Here is a 16,046-nt window from a genome sequence, read left to right on the forward strand (position 1 = left end):
TGTGCTTGTGCATCTCCTCAATTTGGGCAATTTACAAGTAGGAGTAATAGAAATTACTTCCCTTATTTTGTTTCTCTTCATTTTGCTTCCCCCTCCCCCTTTCTTTTATCGTTAACCAAGAAAATCTTTGAAGAAGATTATATTAACTGAAGATATATATAAAATATAAACTAAACAATAAAATCATGTATAAAAATATATCGAAATACACATTTTAAAAAAAAGATATAATAATAAAGTAATTTCACCTAAAATCAAATATTTAGTGAAGTATAATATTTCTAATGATGAATATTATAGAAAATATATTTGAACTTTTTTGTGAAAAATATTCAAACATAAAAGAAAAATTGGTGTGATGCTATTATGCTATTCATATTTTCATAAGATTACATTTTTGGCTTGGTTTTTGAAATATTAGGTTTATGAAATACCTCTGAGTTGAAATTATGAACTTGTATTTTAAATTATCTATTTAAGTAAATTGAAGATATTTTTATTTGTTGCAGTTTTTCTTATTACTTCAACGTTCAAGAATAAGAAAATAATAGTAACTTAACGCGGGCAGGATCACTAGTTTAATATAGTCAAATGTGTATTCAAATTCATCCGGTACACATAAATGAGACTCCTTTATTTCCAAGGCTCTCTTTCTTAACTCCATTCGCATCTCAAGGAGGTTGAGGAATAGACTTTAGATCCTTTCAAGTCCAATCCTTAGATGTTGGCTGCAAGGACATGAGAATCTTCATCAAACTGTAATGTTATCATTCTCCTAATAGATGATAGTCATCTCCTTTCAACATCTAGTTGTTTCCTTATACTGCTTTCCCTTTGGCTCTCTTATAAATCACTTCAGTTTCACAATAGGCATACCAAAGAATGGCAGCATAAAGCCATGCAATTTACCAACATAACTGTAACCATTAATGAATTGACCAAACATGGAACCTGCATCTTTAGAAACAAAAAATGAACACAAATTACGTTCACTTTGGCCAAAATTACAGGTCTAAAATAGACAAGCAAGTTACTATATAATACAAACAGCATCTTGTAATTCCTGTGATAAGGCTACAAACTTAGGGAGCATTTGCTATCTCAGATGAAAAAGATAATTAGTTCGTTTTGTCCTGCCCATTCCCTGTAGGCTGATTCACGTTCTTTTCCTTTGCTGGTGCAACCTTGGCAGCTGTAGAGCGTTCTGACTTGGAGAAATTAATCAAAATTTGCATAAGAACTGTAATAACGGCCATGAGAGCAGCTGAAATTGCAATACCCTTCCACGACGACAATAAGGCAGTTGCTTGTAAAAATTTTATGGTTCCTAAGATAAGAATGCATGACCAAGATGCGACTACCTGTTATTTAGGAGAGACAAGTGTTAGTTTTATATACAAAAGTAGTACACCGAAGTCCCCAGCATAATCATCAAGTATCTTACCATGAGGGATTTCACTGGGCGGCCAATGTCTTGAAGCTTTTCTTCTCCAAAAGTGTCTTCAGCAATATGTTTGTCCAATAACTTGTCCTGGTGGAGAGCAGGTTCACAACACCAAAAATATGAGACTCATTCCAAGGAGATCGTATGTTATTCAGACAAGCACAAGAAAGTGTCATTCAACAATAAATATTTTTTAACTTAACCAGGACAAACCTTGGCCACAAAGATATCTCTACACCATTGCGCAATGGCATCATCATTTTCAGGCAGATCTTTCATCTCATGCCGCTGGAGGTGCACGTGCACCTGCACAAAAGCAAATAAACAACTAAACACCAGGAATAAAAGAACTACTCTTGATATTTTGATCCCAGCACATTTAAGTACTATGAGGCACCACAAAGATATCAGGCTTAATGTTGCAGGTTCCATTAACATCTATGAACAGGATATGCCGAACTCCACATTTCTCATACTCGCATTATGTATTGTTCCTTTACTGGGACATTTTACCAGACCAACGGAGTGATGATTGACCAAATACGTGTAATATTATCTTTACAATATCTCCATTGGCATCCATCGGAACTCCCACATCCCATTACAGTTGTGGCAATCATAAGCAAGACGTTCTATCAAAATGCACTGGTCTTTAACCTGAACTTACACTCTTATCCACAAGAGATCCACTTCACTGCCCCTATTAAGCTTCCTCTAGGACCTCTGCTTCAAGAACATCTAACGAAGCCCCTCTTAAGCCTGATGACTCAAGGTATTTCCAATTATCAAAATTTGTGGTGCCTCTCTCAATTCCCAAACATGCTTAAGAAACCCTATTAGGTTCGGCTCTGAACTTGGATATTGTGACTTTTATAAGAACAGCTGTTGAGCCACATTGACAGGATGCATTATGTCATTAATGATCAAATTAGAGTTATCAATAAAAATAATAATCAAATCTACACTCACTTTTCCAACTTGTTTGGCACTGTTTCCTTTTAGCCCCAATCCAAAAAGAAAAGCAAATTTCTATGTCGGGAAACAATTAATTTTAAACTCTCATTGTACCCTCAACGAGAAGCTTTTACCACCACATAAATGTATGGCATCTTTAAAACTACAAGTTTCAAAAGTCTTATAGCCACATAACTGTTGTGGCATGTTTAGGACCAGAAATTTTAAGTCTTCATTTCTTTCTTAGACTTTGTGCCGAGTCAAATTATACCAAGCAAATTCGAATAGGAGCTCCATCCACAAATGGAAGTCGCCTAGAATTTTTTTTCAGTGGTCTGAAGCCAAAAACGCAAATACTTAAACATAATACTAGAGTTCCAACTTAATGGATTTATTTACCACAGAAGGCTGCCCCTTGAAGAGTCTCAGCATTGTAGGTGCAGGTGAACTTTTGGGGATGCATATTGTTGCATCATAAATAGCTGGAACAAATGAGCGCATATGACTTACTGCAGTAACAAAACCCTGAAATTAACAAAGACACTACTTCAGGATAAACACTAAAGAGATAGTAACGCAACGAAAGAATCGAGTTAAAGTGAAACAGAATCCATTTTAAGTTTAAGGAAAAGTCTGTTTGGCAAGCCTTAATCAGTGTATTGCATCAGAGGCAACCATGACATATACAATAGTGTGAATTCGAAAGAATCAGTCTACCTATTTAGATTTCTATGATTTTCCTGTAGTTGTCTGCTAATTTTGAGATCCAGGCGATTGGCAGGATTATCTGATTTCCTAAGCAAGTGTGGTACCTCTTAATCTCTTTTATTTTGTTTTTACCTTTTTCAAGACGGTTAAACAATCGAATTTCAAGCTGTGTCTTTGATATGTAGAAGGTTTCCATACATTTTAACACTGCAGAAGAAACTAAAGCCACCAGCTAATTCTAAGGCGAAGTTCCTCATGGCATACTTAGCTTCTTCCCATGGGGGAGTGGGTTGTTGACAGTATTCTTCTTGAGTAAAGAACTTCAACAAACAATGATTACCCTTCCTAGCAGAAGGAAAAAAAAAAAAGGAGATTTCTCCCCTTCTGTCTAAGCCTTGGTGGATAGAGTTACACCGCTACCTGAGATAGTGGGAGGTAGCGGGTACTCTGAGGATTGGTCGAGGTGCGGGCAAGTTGGCTCAAATTCCATCTTAATAAAAGACTAAACAAAAATAAGATACTGATCACCCAATTTAACTACCCCGCAAAACAGCGACTTGATTGTTCGTACAGTAATAACACTGTCATTGTATTCCAACCTCAGCTACAATCTATCTTTCAAATAGATGTGAAGAAGTAGGACATCTGCTGAAAAATCAAAATAGCCAATTCAACTGAAGAAGAAAAAAAGAAAAAAGAAAAAAAAGAGCAAAAGAACTTATTGGGGAAAAAATGGAGGATAGGATCAAATTTGAGTGTCGCAACAAAATAAATGTTTCGCAAGGTGCTTTGGTTCAGGCACTCAGAAAGACAGATCTATCATCATATTGACGATTCAAGAGAAACAATCTGCAAAGTCTACCTCTAGAAATACGACCTATGAGGAGAAAGAAGGAAATAATTTGCCCACCTTAGTACGAGGAATCAAAACATTCCTTGGAACAGGTAACCCTGCTGAAGCAGCATATTCTTGAGCAGCCAAAAGCTTGGCTTGCGTAAAGCGGGTGCCTTCAACAAAAAGTGCCAGCCAGAACGGCAAAGGGTAATCACTTAGCCGTTGAAGACCTGACTGCAGATTGGGTCCCCCATATATAAAAACACTATTAGTTGGGGTAATTTGAATAATAAAAGCAGCTACAAAAACACACATCAATGAGCCGGAGAAACAGAAAGTATATCCAAATATGACAAATAAAAGCATTTATGAATCTTCTATTTGCTTCATTATAGCCACGTCTTCTTTCAAAAATTATTTTAATGCACAATAAACAAGCTTTGGGATGATTTGGCTAAACTATACCTTCAATGTTCTTTCATCCTTGGCCCAGCTTCTTTCAAGGAAAAGATACTCAGAGAACCACATGGACCAACCAATTACCTGCAGAATACAAAATATTACTGACCATACTCTAGAAATCAACTACAAGGACATAAACCAAGAGCAGTGGGGCATATACAGTAAGCATATACTCCCCCTTGTCCCATTTTATGGTAGTGCTTGACTAGATACAGTATTTAAAATGTTAAGTTGACTAACGTAATTTATTAATGGTACTGGCACAAAATTCTAAAGTGTAATATTTTAATAAAGAATCATTGTACAAAGTTTGAATTTGAACTCTTGTAACCTTTTTTTTTTTAATAAGGAAACTCTTACAACTTTGTAAAAGTTACTTAACACAATGTTATTCGTAAAATAATGCTAAGATTTTCTGATTTCAAACCGGATAGAGTGTCATATAAAGTGGGATGGAAGAAGCAATTCCCAAGTAAAAAAAGGCAACAGGTTTATTAGCCTTCACCAACAAAAACTGAGCCAAATTCCAGGCATGATCATGATTTTCTTCCTGTCAAGGATCTACCACTGTTTTCAAACAAATGAAGATAACAGCCTCTTTTTCTCAAGGTTAAACTAATACCACTGTGGAGAATAAACATCTAATTTATCATCAATTCCTTTGTCCATCTTTAACATTCAGATTCACAAGTAACTAGAACATCATCTTGAAATTGAGAGCTTCACACATGCTAAAAGCAATGAGCTACCAAGGACAAAAATAAGCTGCAGCCTGGAAAAGATGTAATATCTTCAAACATTTACTTCAAATACTTACTGGAAGGAGTTTTGATGATTTCTTCATTACAGCTAATGAGCTACCAAGGCAACCAGATCGCTGCGATTTAAATATACAAGAATCAATAAGCAGAGATCAATTGGAAAACCGCTATGAGCTATGATGTGAAAAGACCAAATCTTCGTCAAGTATCATTGTATCTTCTAAAAATGGATTTAATTCTGTAGAACTTCGAGTAAAATTGCTAGTTTACCGATGGTTCAAAATTACATGCATAAATGCAAATAGGTTATATCACATCGCTTAGCTTAAGAGTGTATCTGAGCTCATACATCCCCAATCTGTAAGGAACATGATGGCTGGTGCAGACTGTGAAAATAGAGGACAAAAATAGAAAGGAACTTGGATTGGTTGCAGAAGATGTACAAGATAGTTTTATACAAGAGTACTTAAGGAGGAGAGTTTATACATATGAAATAAGAAAAGTAATTAAACAGTATCCAAAGACTCCTAATTATACAAAATTAGGAACAATATTTTATGCTATTAGCCTGAACACATCAATGAATCTAGAACATTCTAACATATCCTAAATAACAGTATCAACTTTCAACACCAACCTGAGCTAAGATCCAACCAACAAGCCAATCTATGTCGCTTCTGTGATTAGCGATGACAAGAGCATGTTCTTTACCTGGAAAGATCAATGTTTACCAATCATAACAGTCGCGGCAAACTGAGCTGACAATATTACCATAAGATCCGCAGCATAAAAATGTAAACATAATTAACTTACCCATTAGATTAAATGTTTCTGGGTCCGCGTACACTTTAATCTGCAACCACAAAACCTCATCAATGAAAAAAGAAGTCTCATATGACATGCATAAAAGAAAAACCAATGCAAAAGCATGTTAAAATAATATCTCAATCATGGCTCTCTTAGCCCAAATGAAGTTGAAGTATTCTGTTTTCCCAAGACACCAACTCAACATTGTTAAAGAAATAAAAGGATAAAAACACAATGAGCATACGGCTCAATAGAATGGCAAGAAGAAAGGAAACCTCGTTGCAATTTCAAAAGTATGACACGAATATTTCAATGAAGTGCGATTTTTTTAAGCAAAAAGATGATCCGATCACATAGAAAAACGATTCAAGAGCAAATCCTATAGTGGAAGCTTTCCGAAACATTACGACACCAACTTAGCTTCCAATTCCAAAAACTCCAAAATGCCTATTGATCTCTCTACACTTTCATTTGGATCACAAAACTAAACTGAAATCACTATATGTCGTGTAGATAAAAATACAAAGGACAAACCAACCCATACAGTACTTTGTTAGTAAACTGAAAAAAGACAGTGCAACAGATAAAACTGCAAGCATAACCCTCTCATTACTGAATTTTAGGATAATGAGAATTCTGATTATTCATTTCTTTACAGTAGTCTCAGTTTGCAAAATGCAATTTCTTATTCCTTGAGACATCAAATACAGGTAGTAGTGGAATCATATCAACAAGAGAATATGTCCTGTTCCTCTTCAATTATTCCGCTTTGTATTCTCTTATTACTTTTTTTTTCCATTTTTATTTTTTGGGTATGTGACAATAGGCATCACAAGCTTAGGCTGAGGACAAACACCAGTGCGACGGAAGTCAGCTTGCTTCCAAATGATTGAAGAGCTATGATATATCAAAACAACAAGAGTAAATGGTCAAAAACACATCTAAACTATCACTTTTTCACGAGTTCCGCACCTAGTTAGGAGTTCAGGTAGGAAAAGGGAACAACTAATAGTTGGCCTAACCAGCTACAAAGTGTGTTTTAATACATCAATAGTGATAGTTCAGGTACGAAAAGAATTGGCCTAATCAGCTTCGAGGCGTGTTTTAATACATAGATAGTGATAGTTCAGATACAAAAGAGAACAACTGATAGTTTGAGTGTGAAAATAAATAAAAAGTGAAAGTCCAGGTGTGTTTTTGACCGTTATCTCAAAAACAAAACAAAAATGCATATTAACCTATCATAAGTGCATTACCTTTACACCTGCCCACCAATCAACTATCCACACGAGTTCCAGCCATAAGAGCTCTGCAAGGATTCTATTAATCCTCCTGTATTTGCTCTTCGAAATTGGCCGTACAAGGACAAAGCAAGTAGCCTGTCATTCAACCATTAACCACAATATCCATTAGATTCGTCAATTTCACATTAGTATACATCATAAAAGGCAGTAATATCAAACCCCAGAAAACAACTCGGGAAATTTTCAAAAATTATTACGCCATGTAGCCCAATATACAAAATCATACAACATTATATCTGGGGAAAGCATTAAAAATAATATAAAGTGTATAATAGTGTATACAAGGTGTTTATACACAAATATGAGCTAAATCGGGTAACAAACTCAAAAGTATGGGCTAGGTGACGTAAGTAATTTGAAAAATAGACATAGAGCGTAATTTTCCCAAAAAGATCACATTGAAAGAGAGAAAACGTAATACCCTAGATGGCTATTCAAAATAGTAAAATTAATTGCCTAATTAGTTTCCAGCATACTCAAAACTAAAAATCCGATTTATAAAGGTAACGTTAACTAGGGTAGTTATTGTACACTCAAATCCAGACAAATCAAATCGAAAAAGAGATAAAGAAAATAAAGCCAAATCTTACCTGAATAAGATTAATGACAAGACCAGAAATGAAGAAAAGAACACCCAAAGGAACGATAACAGCTGCAGCTGCAATCGCCATAGACTTAACACTCCCAATAAAAGTTATATGTAGAAAGATCGAGAATTATTAATTAATCGAAGAAAAAAAGAGAGAGAGAGAGAGTGAAGAGTGAAATGGGGTTCAATATATAGTTGCTGCTAAAAAGGACGTATCACAATTTTGTCATTTGTCACACATACCCAGAAAATGAAATCGAAGATTGGTGTATTTATTTGTGTAGGTTAATGGAAGAGTGTCAAGTGGCGCTGCATCTGCTATTTGCTTCAACAACTTCTACCTATCTGCGCCCCCCGCCCCGCTTTAGAAGCCGTTTCCAATTTCAATGTCTTTTCGTGTACGACATATACAAAGACGATAATTATTATGCACATCTTTTTTTCTTTTCTTTTTCTATTCTATTCTTTCCTTTTCACTGTTTTCTTTTTTCTTAGTTTTTCACTTTTCCTTTTTCGAAAATGGGAATTTTGATCTAGGCCAAATAAAATCTACCATTCACAAAAATTCATATATTGGGTTGTAATTCACACTGGGTTTAATGTTCAAATTGACAAAAATTCATATATTGGGTTGTAATTCACACTTGGTTTAATGTTCAAATTGACAAGAGGTAAAATAGTCTATGCAAAATTACCCCTAAATATGTTATTTAGAATAATAATTAAATTTATATTTAAAGATCAAGAACACGCAAATTATAATGATCAAATACTAATTAAGGACTTGCTTTTAATGATTCATTGAAATAATAAGTAAAACAAATTGTAAAGCAATAAAACAAGAAAGTCAAGAGATTATTCAGTGGAGCCCAACGTAATACGTATTGTCAAGCAGTCCGACCAAAAAAGTAATTGCTAGCTTGCTTGTTACATAATACTCTATGAGCTTAACGGTAGCAGTTATGAAAATCATATATGTTACAAGTGAGAGGAAGAGATATATTTGTAGTCTAAACCCTAAGTAACGTCTTGCACGTATTAAGCCCTCATAATGATCGTTTATCTGCACGTTGAGCCTATTACGTATGTGGGTGTGTAATTGCTGAGATGAATCTTGGATTTTTCGGAGTCGATTTTTTGGTGATGCTTATCTCATCGGGTCACAGATGACCTACCAACCATATTACTCTGAGGTGAAGCAAGTTGTCATCGTTGCACCGGGTCTAGGGTGAACTAGAATCTTCACTCGAGGTGACCTTATATCCTGACTGGAGTCATCTCTGCTGATCTGGATGTAACTAGACTTTGATTATCACGTGTAATCTCCTATGTTGAGCTGCTTTTATCTCAATATCATTTGATGATGTTATGGAATTTGGATAATTGAAAAAATATTGTACAAATGACAATTCATGTACAAGAAAGAATAAAAAAGAAGTACAAGAATCGGGTTTTTAACAGATCTCCAAAAAGAACTGGTGAAGCAGGCAACACAGATGCGGGATTGATGAGAGAACCAGGTCCTTGTGTTGGGATTGATAAGTGATAGGTCATGGTTTTTGCCTCCCTTGAACAAGGAGTTTTCCACGTGAAAATACTTGTGTTGATTTAGTATTCCGCACTTTACCTTCTTACATAGTTGCCAAAAGAACCTAGTTCTTTCAATTCATAGGTCATAGCAAATTATCGATAAGTAGCAGAGCTAGATCTTTCAACAAGCACCTCTAGGAGTTCAAGAAGGTCTATCAATCACAAGACCACCATATTCCAAGAGAGAACACTATCAATGGTGGTAGTAAAAAATGCAGAACTTTGTTATTGCAAAAGATATAGAGGTTTGTGATATAATTCAAGATGGTCCAAGGATTCCCGTAGCGCAGGGCAAAGAAGGCAAAGGAACTGGTCCCAAAACCAGGGAGCAATACACGAAGGAGGATATAGAAGATCTCAGCTAAATGACAAAGCCAAGAAATTTCTTCTTAAGGGTATTGGACCTGCGTTACATGATCAAATCCTCTCTTGCAACACTGCAAAGTAAATATGGAATACTTTTCAAGCAAACTATGAAGAAGCATCAAGAACTGATAAAAAAGAGGATGATTGGTCCATGAGAGATAACAAGGACGTTTTTGCATTAATGGCTAACTCATACTCTGAAGATGAAGAAGGCAAATCCTTACTGATCAAGAAAGAACCTGATTCAGGGAACATCATAGCCGAGAGTGTTAAATCTGATTTAGAATTGAAGAAGACTAAGGAAGGAAAATTTTTCAGAGGTTAGTGATGAAATTCACACTTACTCTAGGAACAAACTGAAAGGTGTGACTCAAATTATCCTCTACACCCTCAAAAATCTCTACATTAAAATGGGTGAATTGATGCAAAAATACAGTACACTTCCAATTCGAAAGAAACCTATTTTAGTCTCCTTGTTTGAATAACCAATACCCACGGGTAGAAGTCATAATTCAAAATAAGTTAATTTATTAGAGTTTTGGACTCTATAATAATTGAAATATATTTTATGTTTTCGGACATTACTTTTTAAAAAAAATATAAATTTAAGGCTTAATGTCTATGTGGCCCCTTAAACTTATTCTTTTTTTTTTTTTTTTAATTTTGATACCTCAACAAAGCTTTATTTCTATTGAACACCTTATGCTACTTAAAAGTGTGTCTATTAAATCCTCAATTAACAATCAGGCCCAAAAATCAAATACGCGAGCTCCAAACGCGAGTGATGTGGCAATAAAACAATGACACATAAGTTGTACAGTCACAAACCAACAAAGCAAAGTCAAAAAGAGCTTATTCACCAAGCAATGGCATCGAAGGTCTGAATGAGATAACTGAGTATGTATTTTTTCCAATCTTTTTCTTCACTGCGGGATTTTTCCCCGATGACCCTTTTTCTCTACCAGCGTATTTCCTCCACCGCTGCTGTATTTTTTTCACCGCTGTCCTGTATTTGACAGTGACAAAACTTGCCTTTTGTTTTCATAAATCAACCTAATAATTAGGTACCTTCTATTTTCCATGTTATTTATTAAATTGAATTTTTTTATGCGATGAATGTGAAGAAAAAGAGTAGATCTGAATTAATGGATCCGACTGAAAGCCGTGAGATAGGCAGTGTGTGGAACAACTACCTTTCTTAGTATGCTGCGTGACATCACATTTTTTCCTTATAAATGACTTGGGAGACTTCCTCATCAGGTTATGTAATAAGTCGATAGCCTAATAAACATGGAGTAATTGGGAGGTACGGTGGTAGTGGAGGACCGGAGGTTATGGTAGAATTGGGTGTAATTAAGGGATGTTTATTTAGGTACGTTGTCTGTTCGTGGTGGAGGAGGCATCGTAGGGCTAGAGCCGGTAGGGGTGGGCACGGTAGCGTAGATACGATTATTGTACCGAAATCAAACTTTTTTATAGTGCGATTTCGGTATTATGGTATTTGGTATGCATTTTTAAAAAGTTTGGTATTCGGTATCCATAAAGAAAATATCGAATACCATACCTAAGTATATTACATATATAATTTATATATCTTAGTATTATAATACTAACAAATATGTAAACTAGTATTATTAGAAAACTAATTATTTAAATATTAGAATTTTGACTACTCTATCTTGATTTAAATATTTTTTTTGTGTATATGTAGCGGAAGTCATAATTCTCCACGATATGAATATATGTAAGTCAAAGTCGGATAAATTATGATATCGATTTACCGTATCATAAAATATCGAAATTGAACTTTAAAATACCAAACCATATCGAATTAAATTGGTACGGTAATGAGATAGTATTTTTGGAAATCGAAAAGTGAAATTATCGTATCGAAATTTCAAATACCGTATTATGTCCACCCCTAAGAGTTGGTGAATGGAGATGGTGGCAACAAAGAAAGGAAGATGAAAGTTTTTTTTTTTTTTTTGGGATTGTTTCACTCTCTTAAAAAGGCAGTGCGATACACAGAGTATGCCTCGTCATCAGGGTATATGCCATGTCATCAGTATATGTCTAATAGACACACTTTTAAGTAACATTAGGTGTTTAATGGGAATAAGACTTTGTTGAGGTGCCAAATAGAAAAAACAGACAAATTTAAGGGCCTGCATATGCATTAAGCCTAAATTTAAAGGGTATATAAATTGATCAATATTTTAACAATATTTTCATCCTTTTAACATTGTTATTATTTTATGGGCAAAGGTATAAATATATACCTCAACTTTGAGATTTAGAGCAAATATACTCCTCATTAAAAAATAGTGCATATATACCCCTGCCGTTACACAAATAGTGCAAAAATATCCCTATAGTTACAAAAATGGTTCAAATATGCCCCTTTCGCTGTTAGATTTTTTTTGTTAAAATCATTTAGCCTATCTTTTAATTAAGAAAATGTTACGTGACTTTTAAAAAAAATAAGTCTATCCAGTTTTTTAGAGTCACGACGAATTTTTTTTTCTAGTGGGTTGTTGTTCGTTTTAAAAAAATATCTGCTTGGCTTTAAAAAATAAGTCTGCCCATTTTTGTAAACGAATCAGACCTGACTCACCAGGAAAAAAAATTACGACATGGCATTAAAAAAGTATGTCTACTAAAAAAAATAGGTAGACTTATTTTTTTAAAGCCACACGGTATTTTTTTTAACAAAATTACAAGCTAAATGATTCTTTTAAAAAAATTTGTCAGCAAAAAGGATATATTTGCATCATTTGTATAACAACAGAGATATATATGCACCTTTTTTTTAACGAGAGATATATCTACTCTAAATCACAAAGTTGAGGGATGTATTACTTTTCCTTATTTTATAGATATATAAATAGGTAAAGGGTCAAATTTACCCTTATAGTATCGTTTATAGTTTGGATTTACCCTCCGTTAAAGTTTTGGTTCATATTTACCCTTACCGTTAGCAAACTTGTTAAAAATACCCCTCTAACTAACGGAGGGAATACGTGTCACAATCAAATTTTTTTTGTACCTAAAATTAATAATAAATGAATTATAGAGTTAAAAAAATCTATTTTTAAAAATAATTTTATTAATTAAAAGACTACTTATGCAAATAAATAAAAGAAAAAACCTATTTCTGAACCCGACCCTCACTCGTCGTCACTTATCATGCCGAGTGTCATCACGGGTAAATATCTCAAAAGGTCATTGAACTTCGAGAAATTATGTAGTAAAGTCATTGAACTTTGCTACATATCAATAAAATCACTCAACTTTGGCCTATTATCTCATAAAATCACTCAACTACATATGTTATAAAAAAATCTGATATGGCAATATTAATTAATTATTTTATGTCATATAGACATGCCCCCCCCCCCCCCCCCCCCACAAATAAAATAAATCCATATCTTTATACCCACACTCACTCACCAACCCTTAATCTAAAACTCATTTTTCCCTTATCTATACCTTTTTCTCACTGTTTCCTTAAAATTAGGTTGGATCAAAATAATTACTTAGCTAATATAACTTAGAGAGTAAATCAAAATAATTATGGTAATTTACACATATCTTATTACCTCAAAAATGAACAAGTTCCACTCCAACGTACCAGATCCATCACCTCTCAAGACTAAGACAAGCCCAGAAAAACATGTAAGCACTCCTTAATTTTTTATATAAAACTATCACAAAACATGCAAAAAAGCCACACGGAGATACACATAGTACTACTGGTCCCCCAGCAATCATAAATATTACCACGATATGCCCTAAACGCAAAATTATAGAGTCAGAGCCCTAATCCTCATTACATATAACTTTGGCTGTTATGAGCACCGTGTTTGCCAACAACAAAAAGAGAAGACACAACATACTGTGTCATAATAGGTGTTTGACATAACCACAAAAAATTATAAAGGTAGTTCCTATACTTTGCTACGAGTTCTAGTCATCTTCTTCTGAACTTCAACAATATACTCCTCCATAACTTTTCTCTTAAATAGCCAGCCTCTTAGAAGTATCAGATGGTCCAGCAGTTTCAACACCTTCAATTGCAACCTCATCAATACCTTGAGCAGCCAATACATCAGTTTGAATAGCTATTATTGGTTCTTCATGTTACACCTCGGAAATTTCTCCGTACTTGTATGATGAGTGGAATGATGAAAAGTTTGAGTGTATGGTGTTTTGTTAAGGCGGGAATGGCTAATTAAGAAGTTTTGGAAAATAAGAAAGTCGCGGAAAATTTTCTGTCCAGTGATCGTATATGGCACTATACGGCCCGTAAAGTGATTTACGGACCGTATAGTGCAATCGTCCTCCAGCTTGTCCAAAATCTCAACTTTCTGTAAATTGTGAAAATGGTTAAAAACGACTTGGAGGACGGCCCGTAAACTGGTTTACGGACCGTAAACCTCAGTCGTAAACTGCCATGTTCCTCAGCCAAAACTTTCTGTCTTTGAAATGGTTAAATACGGTCATGGAGGACGGACCGTAAATCAAAATACGGTCTGTATATGGTGGTTTACGACCACTGTTCATCCCGACAAGAATTCATTAAAGATAAGTTTTTGTGATTATTAAAAAGGACCTGGACTTCAATTCATTTCATTATTCATCCATACAACTCAAGGACATTCTAGAACTCTCCAAATATTTCCTCCACAAGAATTCAAGAGAATCAAAGGGAATATCAAGATCATCAACATCTAATTCATGAAAGCAAGTGCATGAGACTCTATTGGAAGTCATCTTCTTCAAGAAATCTCAAAAGGGTTGAAATAGGGTTTTGGTATAAAAAGAGTATTGTTGCTCAAGGCTTGTTCCACCATCATCCAAGGTATGTTTCATGACTATACCATATGGTTCAAGGTATTGAAAGGCTTAGATACTTGAAATGTATAAGAACATAGAAAATGGGCCTTGCATGGGTGAATAGTGGCACGATTGAATAGTAGTTGAATGGAGTCATGAATGTTGATAAGCTACGGTTGTGAATATGTTATAAATAACATCTAGACCATGAAATAAGTATTATATACGAGAAAACGTGATAACGAGCTATAACCATGGATGTGGAGAAATTGGAGGAAAATGGTAGATTTTTCTCAAAGTGTATAAGTGATGATTGTTGAAAGTGATATTGCGAGTAATATTATGAATGTTGGGAGTTGATATAAAACTTGAGAAAAATGGTATGAGCGAAGGAAGCGTTGTCCGACTGTTCCTAGAATTAGCGATGCGTTCTTGTAGTTAGTTTACTAATGTTGATACGAATTCTTTTATGAAGGTAACGACGTGATATCGACGGAGAACAAGTGAGCAATATCTTAGCTAAACGACCAAGGTATGTTAAGGCTCGCCCCTTCTTTCAAAGGCATGATCTTCAGGTTATGGTTTCATAAATGTTTCCGTATTTTCCTCGTCATCAAAAGTTAAATGTCCTAGATGCCAAAGCATGATTTCCTTCTTGATATTCCATAAATGTTTTCCAAAGTACTCCTATTTTCCAAAATCAAAGGTTGTGATTATGTGAGCGTTTATGATAACGACCGGGGATATTGTTTTCAATAACAATGATGATGCCAAAAATGAGAATATTATTACGCTGACCATGATGAGACCAAATTTTATGATTAAAAGTTTCAAGTTTACGATTTCAAGGACTATATGAGAACGTCGAGCTATTTACTGATTTCTCAATTTATTCATGGATGGTGACTTTATTTCTAAATTTTCCAAAGTATATGAATGGATGCCTTATGACGTTCATGATTTTATCCTATGTTTTCTTTTAATGTTATTCCTCATTGATAGTCTCATCTTATAATAATTGTTCCTTCAAGGTGAGACAAAGCGACAATGATTACTCCATAACATAATCGGAGGCTTTCGGCCTTACGTCACTCCGACGTACTTACAGCTTTTTCTTGGGCTCTCAAGCATGCTAAGTATATGGTATAAGTATATGATATGTATATGTATTCAGGGGATATGGGGAAGGTGAGGCGCTATAGACGCATAGCCACCTGGTCAGCTGGCATATCATGATTTCATCCCGGACGCGGGATGCCCGGACGCGGGATATATGGGTTATGGATCGGGCCGTACGTTCCTCGGCACTAACTTATTATATTTATGGATCGGGCCGTACGTTCCTCGGCACTAACATATGATGACATATGGATCGGGCTGCGCGTTCCGC

General features: G+C 34.9%; 1 protein-coding gene across 2 annotated transcripts; it reads right to left on the reverse strand.

Annotated features, from left to right (window-relative positions):
* Positions 1-904: 904 nt before the first annotated feature.
* Positions 905-8,265, reverse strand: LOC132634396 (1-acyl-sn-glycerol-3-phosphate acyltransferase 2). Of its 2 annotated transcripts, XM_060350656.1 has the most exons (11): positions 7,866-8,262; positions 7,228-7,350; positions 5,978-6,017; positions 5,802-5,875; positions 5,221-5,280; positions 4,407-4,484; positions 4,017-4,175; positions 2,798-2,923; positions 1,658-1,750; positions 1,445-1,531; positions 905-1,361 (listed from the first exon to the last, which is right to left on the reverse strand). In XM_060350656.1, the coding sequence occupies exons 1-11, from the start codon at positions 7,944-7,946 to the stop codon at positions 1,119-1,121; spliced, it is 1,164 nt and encodes a 387-aa protein (XP_060206639.1). In that variant the 5' UTR covers positions 7,947-8,262; the 3' UTR covers positions 905-1,118. The 2 variants fall into 2 exon arrangements, with proteins under 2 accessions (XP_060206639.1, XP_060206645.1); XM_060350662.1 differs by lacking the exon at positions 2,798-2,923 and having other exon boundaries at positions 7,866-8,265.
* Positions 8,266-16,046: the final 7,781 nt, after the last annotated feature.

The sequence above is a fragment of the Lycium barbarum genome, chromosome 1 (genome assembly GCF_019175385.1).
Source record: "Lycium barbarum isolate Lr01 chromosome 1, ASM1917538v2, whole genome shotgun sequence".
NCBI classification, from domain to species: Eukaryota; Viridiplantae; Streptophyta; class Magnoliopsida; order Solanales; family Solanaceae; genus Lycium; species Lycium barbarum.